Source organism: Microcebus murinus, chromosome 29, assembly GCF_040939455.1.
Source record: "Microcebus murinus isolate Inina chromosome 29, M.murinus_Inina_mat1.0, whole genome shotgun sequence".
Taxonomy (NCBI): domain Eukaryota; kingdom Metazoa; phylum Chordata; class Mammalia; order Primates; family Cheirogaleidae; genus Microcebus; species Microcebus murinus.
Genome location: NC_134132.1, coordinates 9,013,403 through 9,032,633, shown reverse-complemented (window position 1 = coordinate 9,032,633; position 19,231 = coordinate 9,013,403). Strand labels below are relative to the sequence as shown.

Below are 19,231 nucleotides of genomic sequence, written 5' to 3'. Positions count from 1 at the left end.
TTGGTATGTACTAAACAGAGTTGAAGTAAAATTAAAATGTAGTTAAAATATGATTTTCGTAATATTACCTCTACAGTTTTACAGATATTATAATTGTGTGTGTGAGGTAGAGAAATGACTAGACACATAGGAACATTTCATTCATTTGAATTACCCAAAATTCAGAAGTGTGTTTTAGGCATGCAAGCAGATTTAAAAACAATTCTTGATATTTTGTAGTCTGGCTGTGTAAAAGGTCCTTCCCACATATGGCAAGCTAGGCATTGCTCACATCCTAGATACTTAAGTGATGTCTTTTTTTCTTCTTGTTCACTTCTCAATGTATCTTCCAAAGTGATAAAATTGAACTGAAATTAAAAAAGCAATTCAAACCTATATTGGTGAATGGTGTTGGAAATTGTTACTGTTGCTTTTCCTCCCGAATTTCTAATAAACAATTGTGTTTAAAAGGAAAAAAAAATAAATAAACATCAAGTGAACCATCAGTGGAATACTTCAAAATTACAAAAGTTCAAGTATTAAGTATCTATCCATCAGCATTACAGGATGATAAACTACTTCTGGCATCTGAAGAGCAAATCCATCATACATGGACAGACTCACAAAAACTGAGTTCATGAGACTGATGTATAAATTCAAGATTCTGGTTTATTTAACTTATTAGAAAACTACGCTAGGGAAACAATTAAATTATTCAACCTTGTCTTCATGTAGATGGCAAAAAGAAAGCCGTATTATAGACAAAAATCGGCTTAGTGAGCAGGTTAGATAAAGAATCAGTTGTTTGATTTCGATGTTAAATAGCATCCTGCTGAAACTACACCTGCTAAGCAGCTCCCTTGGAAGAGAACATCCTCTCTTTGGAGGGACTTCATGGCTTTCCACCTGCTATGAAGGGCCTACTGTGCTTCCTGGGCTAAACAGGCTCCCTTCTGGCTGACATGCTCTTTCTTTAGGTATGTTAGTAGTATAGTCAGTTATGATATATTCCTGAAGGTCTAGAAATCATTCTGTCACTTTATGAAAAGTTTTAATTGTTTTAGTCTGTTTGTAAATTTTAAGAGAGAAATCTTGTTTCACTCTTTCAAAGTTCATATGTGGGTAGAAAGCATCACTTAGCCTCCAAATACTAAGAACATTTATCTTAGATAAAATGGGGAGTGACATTATTACTAAAAATATACAACGACAACAAAAAAGGGTATTGGCATATTCTTAGAAATGTCATGTTAGAGAAAATAATTAACCTCTCATTAGCTTTTATTTTATTCTAATAAAATTCGGCAGGTCCTAAAGTGGTCTTTAATGCAGTGGAATTCACAAGATACAAGTAAATATTTGTTTTATTTTTTGGAGAGAAAATTTAGGCAGTAATAAATCCTAAATTCTTTAAACATCAAGCTGAACTCTACATAAAAATATATATTTTAATATTCATAGTTCGACTCGCTTACTCAGTTTAATTATGTGGATTCAGTTTTGAAAAACACATATACATACACACACACACACACACACACATTCTGCTTATCTAGAACCACAGTAATCTACTGTAAACAAGCAACTAAGCATATTTATTCTAAAGTGGTTAAATGGTCTCATAAATTAAGCAAACAAAAATTTTGTCAAAAAGTATCTTATTAAGAATGAAAAAGACTAAGAGCACATAATTAAAAGAAACTTTTTGTGTTGTAACTGTGCAATGATCTTAAATTCAGGTTTGGGTATTTGTGAAGAAGATATTCAATGTCTTCTGAATCAGAGTGGTTCACCTTAGTATTAAATGCCTGCTGCAGAAAAGGATGTGCAGATGTTTCTTCTATTAATATGTGAGCTGCAAATATGCCAAGAAACAACAAGTAAAATATTTGGTTTAACTTGATACAAGTTAAGTAAAGTATTATACAAGTATAATACTATAACTAGAAGATGGAAACTCTGAGAAATATTTGTGGAAACAAAATATTTAATATTTAATCATTTAACTGGCGGCTGTTCACCATTGTTAATTTTGCTTTAATGAGGTATTGTTTTCTAAAAGAATTCTGAGAGGTGAGGTTTTCAGTGGAAAGTGCAACATGATACCAAATATTCTTAACTATACAAATATCAATTGTCATTTTATTTATTTTATGTTGGAAAAAATGCTGTGGCTGTTCAATTAATTTTACTACTGTAGATTTCACTAATTCAGAATTTGTGCTCATTTAGAGTTAGCTGAGTAGAAATGTATTTTCTCACAATGGGAGAATCCAAGGTAGACAATAGACAAAATTGTAACACACTAAAAATTACTTAAGGTAACCCTTTTGAAAACTTTGGGTAACTAATATTTTGTGTGCAATGAGAGAAAATAGGGTGCAATCTTTAAAAATCCGTCAGCAACATTTCCAGATATTATCTTTGATACAGAACACCCTCTTCCTGGAGGGAGCATCTGTCCTTCCCAATGTTCATATGTCTTTTTTGCTTGACATATGAAAACACATTATCAAATGAGTTAATATCAGTATTTAATATTTAATATTAATATTTAATAATAACTTGAATTATAAGGTACTTTTTAAAAAATTGGTCTCTCATATTACATCATTTGATTGATTGTCACAGCAATCTCGTGACACAAAGTATGTGTTAGTATCTTTGTGTTTAAGGTAAGGTTATTGAAGCTCAAAGATATTCTGATTATTCAAGATCACATAAATAATTAGCTGAATATAAGTGAGTCACTTCAGAATTATTTATTGGTTACTTATTGGATGTCAGGTCCTATGCTAAAATGCAAACATAAATCCATCGTGCTTATTTATATATTCTTACTAAATATCAGACATGAATATAAATGTTTTACAAATATAATTCATTTAATTAATTTACAGGTGAAAAAATAAAACAGAGAGAATTTATGTAACTTGTCTAGGGTGACCAGTGTATTGAATGTAGGTCCAGGATAAGAAGTCATGTGTTCTTAATTACAATACTGTATTTCTTCCATTTCACAAGTCTGTGAAAGAGAAATCTGAGAGCTATTACTCAAAATGGCTTTAAATTCTGCTAAAAGTATGCAAGTGGAATCTAAATTTAAATTTGCTACAAAAACAATTGCACATTGTAAATAAGAAAGAGATTTGGGAAAATAAGGAAAACACATTAAAAAAATATAAGGATAATTGAAAAACAAAATGACATTATTAAAAATAATCTAGATGGAAGCAAGATTCAAAAGCATCATTATAGAATTGAAATGCTCTGTATGAATGTTATCTTGATGATATATATTCCAGGGACTTGGTAAATCCATTGCATTATTCCTTTCTTGAAAAACAAAAACATTGGTTTCATGATTTTGTTTTAATCAAATACTTTGTATGAAATGAGATGCATATTTGTTCTCAAAACTTTTATGGGAGCCTATTTTCTGACATTCATTTTCCTTATATTCTTAAAAGAAGCCCTTATAGTCATGAAAGGATCTGAGCTCATACAAACATGAACACGACCTTGGTATTCTTACAAAAGAGAGTTTGTTCAACTTAGTAGCATCTGGGAAAGGAAGCAGTTGTAAAAAGATTAAAAACAAAGACCAAGGAGAGCTGAATGTTCAAATATATTTAATACTTTCATGTGTATTATTGTCTGTCAGATTCACAGAGGCACAAACTTGAAAATTAATTCAATTCACAGCAGGATTAACTTCCCGGGTTGCCGTGGATATACAGCTAGCTGCTTAGGACCTCGGATCCTATATACTATTACTTTTAATCACCTCGGTGAGGTAACACTTTCACTTTAAAAATAAAAGCACACCGAATAAGCTTCAAGGGTGTAAAAAATATGCAACAGAAAGCCAAAGAGAAAAAGAGGTCAATAATTATCCAACAGAACAGCACACTGTTCCCCCATGTGTCACTCTCCCAGTACACACATACGCCCCCATACGTGAGCTTGGGGAAAGGAAAAATGTGCTCTACCGTACACTCTACCTAAGTGGAATTAGTCATTCCAGTAATAACTACTATTTTATAGGTGTTGTGCTAGATCTTACATTAATCCTCTTAACAGCCCTTAAGGGGAGGACTGTAATATCCTACTATGTGGGATGAAAACAACTGAGCCTTAGAGAGATGAGTTGGCAGAGATAGAATTTCACTGTGTTTGAGTCGAAACATACATGCTATGCTATGGAAGATGGTCCCTTGTTAAAAATCCGTTTTCAGAACTTCTACAACTCGTGCTTCCACTTAGGTTTGAGTCATCTTATGGCAAAAGACTCTCAAGAATGATAGACACTTTACAGGACTTACAGTCCAGTGGTCATCAAATTTTGCTAAATGTTAGAACCAATTACCTAGGACGTTTTTATAAAATTCCCATTCCTGGGCTACACCCATACCGATGAAATCAGAATTGTTGGTGGCGATCCCAGGCATAAGCAATTTTTGTTTTTTTGCAATCTTCTAGATGATACCAAAATATAGCCACACTTGAGAGCCAGTATTCTAAATGCCTTGCTCCCTACCACTGGTGCTTGTGCAGTCTCCATCACTCTCAAGTAGTTACCCAGTCTCTACCCAAACACCCTGGGCAGTGGTGTTCGCTGTCAATCAAGTACTTAGGTTAATCCAAACCTGTCGCTTTTCCTCTTCCATCCTTTGGTCCTCACCGTGCTTCATTAGGATAATACAATTCTGGTATGTGTTTTATAACTGGCAGTACTTTAGTAGTAAGTTTTATAGTACCCTGAGTCTTCTCTTCTCCTGAGTAATCTCTTTATTTTTTTAACTGCTTCTTTTATGACATGATTTTAAGTCTCTGTATTATTCCAGTAGCTTTCTTCTGAAGACACGAGTTGTCAGTATGATATCTGGGAAAGAATCTGGATTTTGGACTCATAATGCCTTTAGCTTACATTTAATATCTGCCCTGTACTTAGTAATCTTGTGAACTTGAACAAACTTAAATTTTCTCAGCTTCTCTTTAACCTCAAAAAATGTAACTTTTGTGACTGTTAAATGAGATACGCAGGAGTAAGATTTTTAGAAGTTGTGAACACTGAAAACTGCAGTGTCTTATACACCCCACATATATAATTCAAACAAAAACAGCACTAAAATGGACTTTAAGAACAGGATGATAAGAATCCAATTAAATTATAGTTTTTATCCATACTATGTTGCTTTTTAAAGTTATTAAATAGCAAGTGTACTTTTTTTTTAAGTACATGGGCCCATTTTTTGGTATCTTTATTTTGCTAGTGCCCCAAAGATATGCTTAACTTGCTCCTGAGCAATGTAGTACTAAAGAGTAGAAATGCAACTATGTGTGGCAGATTTGAGGGTAGCTCAGGAAAGTATGACTTTAAGCAAGTCGTTGAACTTCTTTCATAACCATTAATTTCCTGAATTGTGAAATGAAGATAATATTTGCCCTGGAGGATTATTGTGAAAATTAAAATAATGCATAAAAAGTTCTTGTTAAGTTATCAAAAATGGTATGTGTACCATGTGTGATTAAGAGCATGGGACTGGTGCCAAACTGTCAGGTGCAAATCCTAGTCTACAGGTTGTGGCTCTGAAACCTTGGGCAAATTATGGGATGTCTTTGCATCTCAGTTTCCTTCTTGGAAAATGAGGATAAAAATACATCTACCTAATAAGTTTCTTGTGAGTTTACAATAATTAATGCTTATAATACACTTAGCATAAAATAAGTTCTCAATAAATGTTAAATGTTATTGTTATTAGAATAATAATAATTATTATTAGACATGAAAATGTCTGGCACCTGGTAGACACTCAAGGTATGGCGTCATAATTTTATTTTAAGTGAATTGCTCATAGTTGAACACATTATTGAAAATATAGAACAGTGCCTGAAATTGTAGGTTCTCAATAAATATATGTTAAATGAATGAATGAATAAGTGAATGTAGTCTGACCATAAGGTATAGAAAGAGATTCTAACTTTATATCTTTCCTCATTATAGGCATAGATTCATATTACTAATTAGTGTACCCTAAAAATGCATATATATTCCATTCTTATCAAATGACCAAAATTCCAATTAAATTTTAAATTTTTTAAAATTAGAAAGCTCCTTAATTATTTATTATTAGTTTCCAGCCACACTTAATGGCACTCTTGCTACATCTGAACAGGCAATATGGTAGGAGAAAACTTTCAAAAACATTTCTAATCTAACTCAATGTTATACAAGAGAAGGATAATTAAATTTCGATCTCTATGATTTAAACTTGAGGCTCTTATCACATGAAGGAAAAAAAAAAACTTCAGAGACACTTAATTGTTCAGCTTAACTCAGCTTAACACAGACTGGATCCCATTATCTTCAAATTTACTTGCCCTAGTAACTATTAACACTTAGGCCTTCTCCAAGTTATTTAACCATTCTGGGCCTTGGCCTTACCATCTACCTGGTATAAAACAGGAATAAAATTACCCAGGTGGTGGGAATTTTGTGAGAAGTAAATAAAATGGCTTATGTGGAAATATCCTGAAACACACACACATATGACAACTGTGTACGTGTAGTCAGATTTGTTGCTTGCTCAAGCATATCCTAGGGAAAAAAAGCATTCAAAGGAGCTATGCCTAATATTCAGAGATTTGCCTCAATAAATTTGACTGAACATTCTGACAGTGACTATTTTAGAATGTTCATTTGGCTAGAAATATAACTAGTATGAGAATAAAGTGCTTACATTTTCTAGTTGCTATAGGTCAGAAGAGGTTAATTTTAATTACAACATTCTGCACTTAAATTTTTGTAGCCTACTGCCAAATTTTAAAATTCAAGTTTATTCATTTTATTTTATCTGCCCACTGTACGATTTCAAATTATTGATTTTCCTAAATATATATTACTTGAACGTTATATTATAGAATGAGCACACAGAATGCAAACTCAGAGGACACTGAGTTCTGTAAAATAACTGACCCACATTTTCCTAGCTATTATCCTAGCGCACGTCTCTAAGAGAGTCTTTTATCTAAATCTAAATTTGCTTTCACTTTTCTACTTCATAAGCCAAGATGACATTTGACATATATTGAAAGAATGTTAAATATTAAGCATTAGAAGAACTGAAAGCTGATATCCAAAAGAAGAAAACAGAAAACCTGGGGTAGATTCGTCTAAAAAGTGAAGTTTGATAGAAAAATAATGTGAATAAAAATCATTAAAATTGGAAAATCATCTTTAACTAAATTGAATACTGGAAAAGTTCTCTTGGTTCAATGTTAGGAGTTTCTAAAGAAAAAAGCTATTCTTTTTCTTTACCTTAGTATATATGAAATATAAGCATAATGATATATTTTTAAAAATCTATGTTGTCAAAATAAAAAGACAACTTGAGGTCCCCTACAATGCCATTTGTTTTGCAAGAATATTGCTTATTCCCAAGACAGTCAATATTTTAATTTTTTAATGTGGACAAGTAAAGGAAACAGGGAAATGAAATATATTATCATGTAACCAAACCATAAATATGTGCCCTGCTGACTTTTAACAAATCACCAGGGTGAAAAACAAATGATGAATGAGCATGAGACTCTCTTATAATTTTCCTAAAGCACATTTATATTGCACTTATTAAATGTCTTCCTCAAGAGATCACACAAATAATTTTTTTTATTAACAAAGAACTATAAAGAAAAAGAGCTGTTCTCTTTGTTTTCTTGTTTCAGTGTTTCCCACAATTTTATCATTTTAATGCATAATGGGAAGAGGATTGTTGCTTGCACAATAAATAAACTGTGGTTGTAGTTATCATTAGGTATACAGTTTGTAATCTTTCTAGTTTAATATTTTAAAGATATTGAGCATTTTCTCAGTAACAAATGGCTTTGTAGTATTGTTTACCTAAAAGCATTCCAAATTAGCTTGTCTTTTAATAAATAGAGCATTTTCTGAAAAGAATAATTTTACTGATATTATATTATAGGGATCATAATATTTACCTGAATGTATATATGACTACTCAATGTAATTCTAGTATTCTTTTCCTATATTTGTTTTTCTCTCTGTTTTTTAGCCAAAATGAGTAAAGACACAATTAGTATTAGTTGTGTGTGAGCTCATTTTTCTCAATATTGATCTTACTAAACCACAAGAAAATGTCAGATATAACTTAATGACTTTTTTTAGAAATTTAACTAGAATTTTCAATAGCTACTGACTTAAACTATTAACCCAGTAGAGAAATAATATTTATCAAATACAAAAATTCAATATCAGTCTTAAAAATCATTCTTTGGAATGGTGATTAATTTAGAACTTTTTAAATAAAAATAAATCATTTTCTATTGAATATTCAAATTAAAAATTAAATTAAAAATTAAACTACTGAATAAATAATGATTTATATAATTATAAACTATTATGTATCAACATATACAAAAACCATTAATCTAGCAACACAAGGGTCTGAGATACTGTGAATTAGGGGAATTTTCCAGATAACTGAAGGTTATCATATAAATATCAGAAAATTAATTTTTATTAGTATATTTGCCTATCAAACATTATGTCTATATTGAAAATGAGTTACGGACAAAATTTTACATAAATTTGGTCATAGGAAGACTCCATTTAACATGCTCACTGTATTAATTCAAATGCCACATACACTCTGCAAAGCTATGATGCTAAAGTGATGAGAACCTCTCCCATTAACCCATTCACCTCTGTTCCATAGGTTTTTCTCCTACGCCTCTTTATTCCAGTTGTAATGGATATTTTAATCACTGTTACTAGGTAAACTAGTTCAATTTTAGGTAAACAGATAAAATGGACAAGTGAAAAGAATGAGCAAAGCCAAGTTGAATGCTTTAAAATCTATTTTAACACTGAAAATTTTGGAAAAATGAGCAAACATATAGAAAGAATAAAAATTTAGATTACTTTGCAAGAAATTTTAAGCTCTAAGGCCACTTTAACTTCAACTGAAATTTCAGGAAGGTGCAACACCACGGGACTATGCAAGAAAGAGGAAAGAGACTTGCAGAAGATCCCAATTCAAGGAAAGGCTTTGGTCTCATGCTAAAATGCAGATGAATGAGTGGACTTCCACATATTTTAGGTTAAAATAAAATGTCTTACATAAAGAAATACATTTTTTATCATTCCTGGCTTTACAGACTTTCTCCAGTAGTTACCTGGCTGGTTTAGATATGCCAAATAAGAGGGTATCCATTTATTGTCTTTTATTATATGTTCTGTGCCAAGGAAGGCTATATTCTTTGGCTACGGTATCGTGTTGCAATGCAATATCTTTCTTATTTCTTATGATCATTTCACTTTCGAGTTCACATTTCTCTCATGCTTCTGAATATTTTGCGTGCCCGATTCCAGATAATTGGAATATTATTGCACCTTCAATATACAAACTTACACCGATGCCATTCAAATTTAACAGATCAAGATATAAACTTTGCAGAATTATTTTCTTTCTCCCTACATCCGACAGTCTATATATTTTTTTCACTTCCTGTTTTATTTAACAGCCAGTCTGAATGTTATTTGGGAAAGTGATATATACATTTAAAGAAGTAGGTAAAGGCAGGCTTGTAGTAAACCTGAGGGTCAAGCAAAGGTTTTTGAATTCTGTCATTATTGGGGAAGCATTATTGACAGATATTTGTATATAAGAGGTATGTGTTTTAGAATAATTAAATTTACCTCTTAGTTTTTTTATTTTTTTTAATTACTTTTGGGGAGATCTTTTTTTTTTTTGCCTCTTTCTTCTATAAAGGAAATTGTATCATAATCATACTTTATCATAATTGGTACATCTGTGTCAAATAAAAAAAAATTATGTTCAAAAACAATATTTATCTCCGCCTCTACCTCCCCCCCAAAAAAATTAATAGACTGTGCTAAGCATTAGTTTATTTTTCCTGCTTCTGTAGTATGAAGAGTACTGACATTTAAAAGACTTCAATTTCTATTGATAATAAATGAATGCACAGCCAGAGAAGAGAACTCTAAAATAATTAGAAGGATGCATGTCTAGTCTTTTCAGGCCTTAATATTAACACACACTGCATGCTGTTTCTTATTGTTGCAAATGTCAACCTTCTTCTTGATAAGTGTCTTTTGGGAAATGGTTCACTCCATTTCAAAAGGATATAATAAAAGGAAAGGGCTTAGGGCAATATTTAAGCAATGAAAGAAACACAGGACATTTATGACTAGCTGGGAGGAACTGATTGCCTTTGGCTGTGCCTTGGGAAATCCGCAGGAAGTACAGTAAGTTGTGATTACTATTATAAGTTAAAATGATATAAAGCATGCAGAGGAATTTGTATTTTCCTTCTGAGTGATACTACATTTCATATTCTCTGTGTACCATTAGACAGAGTTCATGCCCACCTCCTGTGTTTCTTACGAAGTACTGGGAGGAGATGCATTACTGGAAATTGCAGGAGAATGACTTTCAACAGGGTCAATTTAAGGAAAGAAAAAAGAATGTAAAGCTAACTCTGTCTAAGACAACTTGTTATATATTTTCACATACAATTAGATGTCTTTCTTAAAACTAGCAGTGTTTTAACATTAATAACATCGAAATTTGTAGTGAGAGTGTTTAACGTGTGTGGTAAATTTTTACTATGTGCGTAACTATGTTAAATAACATTAGAGGTTGGTAAAAAAGAAGGGTATATATTTAATTGTATCAGTGCATTTTTCCAGTGGTCATTTCCTTAATCATAATGTTTAGATCTGGCAGCATTATTTAAGGGCTCTAATGTGATTCATCATTACCTCTTATAGGTTTTCATTTTTAAATTTCTACTAAGCTGTTGAGAAATTAAAGAAAATTGTCTCATATAACTCTATTATCTATCTATGTATCTATCTACCTGTCCCTTTCTGGTAGTTAAGAGATCTAACACCAAATCCTACTCACTTTATTGTCTCAGTTTTCATTGTATTACCTTTAAATTTAAAACATTGCTGAAGAATTATCCTTAAAATAAAGTTTGTAGAAATTCAGACTGATTATCATTATTTTTTGTCATGTAAATAAAACAAACTGGATATCAAAAATGTAGTTTATTTAAAGACGCTTTTGCCTTGCAAGTTCTGTATACTACCTGGTTTGATTAATGAGCAAGTGACTTTATCACTATATGTCAACCAACGTGACTGATCAAGAGTATGCATTGAGGCAGGTGGGTCTATGTTCCAAGAGGAATTTTAAGAGAGATCACATTTTAGTATGTTTAATTTGAGCACTTTAATGAAGGGTTAAAATAAATATCAAGCAAGAATCTAAGCAAGCACAAAACTAGTAGTCATTTCTTATATTATTTAGGCACCTAAAATCTACACACCCTGAATAATTTCCAACTTCAAAGGACTGCCAAGCATTTTACAGACTACATATTTCCTGAATTATTAACCCATTTCTTTTAATTAACCCTTGAGGATAGTGCTGGGTGGTAGGTATATAAATACTTGAAACATCACTCTCATAAGTTTAAATAGAAATTCCACCAAAAAGCATGAAGAAACATAAGAATACTGATGTATTTATCAGAAATGTCTTGTCATTATTTAAAGTCCTATCATTCTAGAACATTTAAAATGATTATATTAACTAAATCATACTGTTTTCACTTGTAGATACCATAAAGGGATCAAAATAAAATTTTCCTTATTTGTGAGTGATCGTTTTAGAAGTTGGGCATTCTGTAAATGCTGAAATCTTAATCAACTCTATTTTCTTGAAAAAATCATTGTTTTTAACATATTAACTGCCTCCGTGAGTTATATTTAACTCTAATTTTGAGCCCAGGGTCTCATGAAGCATATATAACTCACACGTCTCTTTACTTTGGGAGCATATAAGTCATACAGAGAAAATAATGAAAAATAACACATTTTTCATTAAATTAGAAAGGATTATTTTGTTTTCCAAATTTTTATGCTATTTTAATAATAAAACACCATGGCCCTAAGGAAAATATTTTTTTTCTAGTGTGACCGTCAATGTGTTAAACTATTTCAATATCAGGAGAACTTTAACTTTCTGAGGGACTGATATAGTACAATTAAAACTCTAATTTTCTAAAAATTTCATACCCCTTAGTTACTAATTATGTAATTTTTAATAATCTTGCAGCTTTTTAATCTCTTATCTGCAATTCTGAGATCCAAAATGCAAATAAGCAAACAAAATGCCCTGAAAACTTAAAGTTCTTTTATGAATTATTTGGTATCCAAATATGACCTGATTGGAATTGAAAAGAAGCTATTTACAGTTTTTTAAAATCACAGTGGAGTTATATTTTTGCTGCAGAAATATTAATGTCTTTGATTACTCGAGCTGTAAACTTAGCTAAGGGTTTTATTTTGTAAATTCTGAGTAATTCTGGATTCTGAAAACCACTTGGCCCCAGGCTTTTGGATAAAGGGTTACTTAAGAGATTCTTGTATTCATATTTCCATTCCATGTCTAGCACTGTTTTGCTTTTCGGTGTGTGTGCCTGGGGCCAGTGAATAAATGCTACATTCTTATTCAATTATAGGTAGGATATTATTTTTTAAAATTTTCCCAAGTAAAAATAGTATTGACTCTCACCCTAACAAGAGTGTATATTATTCTTCTCTCCTCCATGTTCTTAACTATACCTGCAACTTTTTTTTCCTAAATACTTCCAGAGGAGTAGGAAGGTATGGGGGAGTTGCATCACATTGTTTTGTGCTTTTTAAGGCATTTCTTGCCTTTCTTTTATGGATTTATGGTTTTCATATTTGTTCCCTATTGCAGAATCATGGGCTTATTTCAGTTTTTATTGACAACTAAGGTGATTTATAATGAAAATTGCCATACCCACACCATTCACGGAACAGCTTATCATACTGTAATAGCGTGGCTCTGTCCTCATATTTACCTTGATCGTGGAGGTTCAGCATCTGCTAAGTAAATCCCTGGAATGTGGGAGCTGAAGGAGCTAAGTTCTAGGTCTGTCAGTAACACTTTCAGGCTTTGTAACTATGGAAATTTATTTTGGTATTTCTATTTTCCCATTTACAGGAATGGGAAAGATATCATATAATATGGAGGGGCTGATATCACATGCTTTAGAGAATGGTGTCATTGGTGATACAGTAATACATATCAAATAAGTATATGGTGTGCTATAAAGCACTATAAAAATATTAGTTAAATAAATGAAATGATATCCATTAACTATACTACTTGTGTAGAGGGGAAAAAAGCCCAGGGTAGAGTAGTTCTCTGCTTGCTGCAATTAAATTGGATACTGGCATGTTTTTTATAGTGGCCTGGATGGACAAGTTATATACCCTTGATTTGGGTATATTAATATATTAAATATTTTTCATTGTTATTTTAATTGATGGTTTCAAGTTATAGATAGGCTTTTTTTTGGAAACAGAATCTTACTCTGTTGCTCAGGCGAGAGTGTGGTGGCGTCAGCCTAGCACACAGCAACCTCAAACCCCTGGGCTCAAGTGATCCTCCTGCCTCAGCCTCCCGAGTAGTTGGGACTACAGACATGTGCCACCATGCCTGGCTAATTTTTTTTATATACATATTTTTAGTTGTCCAGCTAATTTCTTTCTATTTATAGTAGAGATGGGGTCTCGCTCTTGCTCAGGCTGGTCTTGAACTCCTGAGCTCAAACGATAGATCCACCCGCCTTGGTCTCCCAGAGTGTTAGGATTACAGGCGTGAGCCACCACACCTGGCCTAGATAGACTTTTTAAAATCAACTTTTTAGAAAGAAAATGGTTTAGAATAAAACTGATGTGGGAAATGAAAATCCAGGCTTAGTCATCACATCTCCCTAAATGTATATTTTAATTGGTTCTAAGTTGTTTATGCCAGGCAGTTTTCTTAAGAACAATTTTCCAGCAATGATTAGGCTCCTTATAGTAATATCTGATTGTTAGCTATCCCAAGCCAAGTATTGCTTGGAAAAAAATAGTCATGTTTACTCTCCTTTATTTTTAACTGATATACATACATTAGTTTATGGTCTGGTGTAAATAAATGAACACTTTGGAAATGTACTATCATGGATTTCATATTTTACTAAAAATGATAAATTTTTCTATATTTGGTCTTTATGCTGACATGTGATGGCATTTTTAATTGTAAATATTCCATTGACCATGAACATATAACTAAATTCAATGACTCTGATGGTGTAATGAAAAATACAGATGCAAAACAGTCACTTGTATACAGTGTAGTCAAAAGGAAACTTAATTGACACAGAAACAGTAACTGGAAAAGAGAAATGTGATATGGGAAGACAACCGAGAAGATATGGACACATGGCATGAGATTTTTCATTGGAATGAAAGAAGTAAAATGTAATACATGTTTTTTGGTACCAGCTAGATTAAAACTTAAAGCCAAGGTCTCCTCCATCAAAATTCTATCGAGCCATTCTGGATTTACCTAATTGTTACCTCCTCATGAATTATCTCAACAACCTGAAGTTTTAGAAATCAGGAGCCTAGCTTCTCCAATGAAGACATTATAAATATGTTACTTTCCCATATTTTATATTTTGCCTCAATAGTATGTTTCTGGTTTATTATAGAAATGAATTTGACTCTTTATCTCTTATGAAGATGAGTCCTAACATACTACAGGCCTTGGAGATATTTTTCAAATAAACAGTAAAATTAATCTGACTTTTATTTTATTCTCTAAGATGTAATAATAGAGCTTTAAAATAATTTAGTTTTAGTTGGTTTTAGTTTTTTGCTACTTGGAATTGAGGTAACCCATTAAAAGCTCTAAAGGTTAAAAAAACTGAATATATTTGTCACAAATAATAACCTTTTTAAAAAAAAATCAACCTTGTCTAGTGAATCTTGTGCTCTAGAGTCACATAAACCTATGTGTGCATATTCTAGTTTAGAATCTTCCAGATTTAGGCTGATTCTCCCTCTGATCTAAATGTCCTTTGGATTTCTTTCCATCTGAATAGTATGAGTATAATAACTTTGTTCCATCTCAAATATAATGCTGGGATAGTACTTACATGTTACCTTCCTTGATTTCTGCCCTTAACCTCAAATTTGAAAACATCAGTGTATTAAAGATTCTGTCTTGCATCATTCAATGTGTTTTGGGCATAAATGGCTGATAGAGTTGGTGCTCACAGTCTACAACTTGGGCATCCATCCACAACACTTATGAGTACTGTGCTTTCTTCTAAGCGCAGGTCATATGCAATCCTTTGACCAAATTTACTCACAAACCACTATCTAGGGAAAAATTTATTTAAGCCTACTCCAGGCAAATTCCAATAGACAGTAGCCAAAAGGACATGCTTCTCCCTAAATAGATTAGAGATACAAATATATTCTTAGACATAGGAAATTTAAGCAGAGTATTTGCAGGCCTTATTTTTCAACCTCAATGCAGGCATACAAATATTTTACAAGTTAAGTTCCCTCTTTAGTATACGTTTATAGGACTAAGGCCTTACTATCAGCATTTGCTATTCTTTATTAGATTCAAAATTCATTAAATTCTAGCAGTAAAGATTATTTTCTGGACCCCCCAATTTTAACTATTTAGCCTTAAAAACTTGAATGGTTTCTTAACTTATTCTAAACCAAATCTAAACTTATTTAATTGATTCCAAACAGAATTTTCTCATCAGCAAAAATGGGAATAATAATAAATAAAAGTAAAAAATGATAGCTACCTTAGGGACTGTTGTGGGAACTATATGAGTTAATGTTTTTCATGTGCTAAGCATAAGAACTCCACACAGTAAATGCTCAATAAATATTAATCTTTTTCAAATATTGTCCTTTGTAAGTTATTATATTTATAATTAACTATTGATTTTCACAGAGATTTTTATTTACTCAAAGTTTTAGAACATCTCCTTTGAGTGTGTTATAACATAATTTTGTGACAAAGGTCATTGCCAGTAATAAAAATATATATTTAAATTGCACTAAGTGTTTGTACAGAGCTTTGCTAACTGGAGGGATATAACATGTACTCAGAATATAATCATTCTAATTTTGGTGTCTATCATATACAATTAATATTTTCATTTAACAACTTTTTCCCTTTTCCAATTATGCTGCTTTTCAGTGATCAACTTTTGTTGATTGCACAGATTGGGGGCCATTATTTTTTGAAGTCTTTATTTTTGGTTTTTATAGTGTTTAAGGTAGAAAAAGAAAAGAACAACTAATAGTGCACACTGCTTAGTTTAAAAAGGCTTTGAGAAAACGTTTGCATCGGCTAAGGAATTGGTGCAAGGGAACCTACCTTGTAGGGAGGCCACTTCATAAATACCATGTGTGTTCTACTTTTCACAAAACTTCCTTCTTGTCAAATTTAAATGTTCCCATCTTTTGCTGTGATTTTTATTTATCTTCTTGTTTTGGTGTATTTTATATATATATATATATGTATATATTCTACTTAATTTCCTACCAATGTAACTTTAATATTAGTATGTATTTGTCTGCCAAATACAGTAACTCGAAAGACCTTAGTTGATAAAAGCAGCTGCTTAAACCATCTTTATTTATTTGGTATCTCTTCATTTTCTTTATTCATTTCTCCACCGTATCTAGTGTTACTAATGCTGACATCATGTGCTCCAAAAAAAAAAAAAAAAAATGTGTTTTATTTACAGGGCACAGCTTATGGAAGTGCTCCTGTACCTTCCCGCAGGCAATTCTGTGAGTCTCTTCAATTCAGCTCTGTGTTGTAAACATGGCTCTGTGTTACTGTGCTGTAGCATGGCATGCTGATTGAGACCAAATGCCCAAAGGTCAATATGCAATCCCCGGTGTTGTATATTACCTCTAAGTGTGTGTAGTAAACGGTTCCCTTTGCCTCTTCCTTATCTGTTTGTCATTATCCAGTCCATTTAAGAAAACTGCATTGCAATGTGGCCAAGTGCATTGAGACTGCAGTAATGGCTCAAAGTCTGGGGCAAAAAGAAAGAAGTGGCTCTTATATTTAAGTTTATTTTCATTTAGCAACAACGATAGCACTTTCTCTAGCAACTGAGTCAGTAAGCTTTCTTAAATCCTAACTTCTTTTACTTACTTGTTCAAAGACTTCTTATAGCATCGCACACAGTTGTGCTTTTGCCACAGCTAGTGAGGCCTTTCCTATAAAAGGATATCCATTAAAAAAAAATCCTCCTTCTAGTGAATTTAAAGCAAACTTGCCTTTCTAACCACATTAGTTTATTTCTAAGCCATCATATTTAGAAAATTGAAATTAATCTATGAATTCTTGGATAGAAATCCCAGATTTTACAACCTTGCTTAGCTGTATATAAGTATATGCACATGATCTATCACAGGATTGGAGTTTAATAAAAGTAAATAACATAAATCAGTCAATAAATATATGCACCTCGGCAGAGTCAGGTACCTGTATTTCAGTTCAGGGGACTGAGATTTCTGTGGCAGCTTGTCTGCTGTAACATGAACCTTTTGTCAATGGGAGATGTATATGTGAATTTCATATGTAGAATCTCCAAAGTGCCATCAGACTTTGAGAAAGAGCTATTCTCATTGTCCATTCCATCTGTGTCTTTCCTCTTTCCCATGCCAGCATTCATCAGATAATCATGGTTGTTTACCTCCATTGTAGACTGCTACAGCAATACACTCATGTGATTCCAATTGTTGTGCCTAGCAATAAATGCCAAACAGATTCATCTTAATATGATGTTAAAGGTGATTCAAAGGTACAGTCCTATTTGCATAATGCTTTTCTCCACTATTGGCAGAAGAAACATGATTTGATGACATTCACTGAGAAGGATCTGTGAATTGATTTTAAAAATGCAGTACTTTGGACCGTTATAAAGCTGCCCAAACAACAAACAAAAATATGCACTTTGCTATCTCCTTTCTCCTGGAAGAATTGTGAAGGTTTAGATACTTCTGAATAAAGTTGCAGCAGAAAGAAATGCTAATGTAAATAGAAGATGGGATTTAGATATATTAAAAATCCACCCAAAGTTAAATACTCGTCCACAGGTCTTTAATTATCCTTTGCTGTTATTTCTTTTATTGCTCTTACTATCATCTAAATTTCCAACATACACTAAAGGCATGATTTCTTTTATTTAGGTATTAATGCAGTATTAATTGATACCAACTGAAAACTATAGCAAGAACTTTAATAAGATAAGAAATATTTTGCTTTTAGATTTCCTTCTTTTTAAAGGGAAAAATCATTTTTATGTGTATAAGTTTATTGCATCGAAGATAGAGGGATGTTGTTACGGAGATAAGATATTGCTACTAGAAATTTTAAGGAATGTAAATTTATTATGTGTGCTATGAAATCGTAAGTGGAACCATAAAGGTTATGGAAGTATTATCCTCAGTTTGAATTAAACTTCTCGTTTTCCCAAAATAAAATGTGAATTTACAATGGCAGGATTCACATCTCCATCTTGGGAAACCCTGTGTAGCCTTGAAATAATAGGCCCACTCAAGTATTCTTAATTCATTCTAATAATTGATCAAAGTTGGATTGGAAATAATATAGTTTTTGTTAATATTTTTCATTTTCAGAGAAAATGTTTGAAGAATGATTAACTAACTTAGAGAGTGGAGAGTTTTGGAAAGTTATTTGGATCCTAATCTTACATTTTTTTTATTTAAATGCTAAAAGGATACATTATTTATTCAAATAATAATGACTTTCTTAATTTCCTATGGGTTTATATTTTTTAAATTATAATCATTTCCAGTGAGTGAAGCTCTATCATACCTTGGTATGACTCCATAAATTTGGTCAGAATTAAGGTCTATAACATTTGAATAATTTTGCAAAGAACTTGACCTATAGAATTCTGCCCCAGTGATTCAAAGTACAAGTACTGATTTCAAATTGGTTATTATTTTCCATTTTGTGACTAAAATAACTATTTGAAGAGTTCCAAGTTACAGAAATGTGTTCCTAACAAGTATGTCATGTCTTTTTCAAAAGACTATTCTAAAATGTAAAAACTTGATTCTAAAATTTTAAAAAAACATAAATATATTTTCTCTAAAAAACTGTGAGCACCAAGTTTTGTAATGCATGTAACACTTCCAGAACAATTTGTTTAAAATTAAATATAGGAGCTTTGCTTTAATATTTCTTAGTATGGCTTTATTATTTCCTAATTTGTGAATGAAAGGAGCTTCAAATGTTTGTAAGCAGTCTATTCAAAG

General features: G+C 31.9%; 1 protein-coding gene across 2 annotated transcripts in view; it reads left to right on the top strand.

Annotated features, from left to right (window-relative positions):
• The window catches only part of CCSER1 (coiled-coil serine rich protein 1), an 899,545-nt gene that overhangs the window by 683,228 nt on the left and 197,086 nt on the right, over nucleotides 1-19,231 (top strand). The window contains exon 11 of one of the 2 annotated variants that reach the window (XM_075998660.1): nucleotides 16,678-16,723. The exons of the other annotated variant lie outside the window; for it this stretch is intronic. Within the exon in view, the coding sequence (XP_075854775.1) occupies nucleotides 16,678-16,723 (46 nt within the window). The remainder of the gene's footprint in view (nucleotides 1-16,677; nucleotides 16,724-19,231) is intronic. 2 annotated transcript variants of the gene reach the window in all.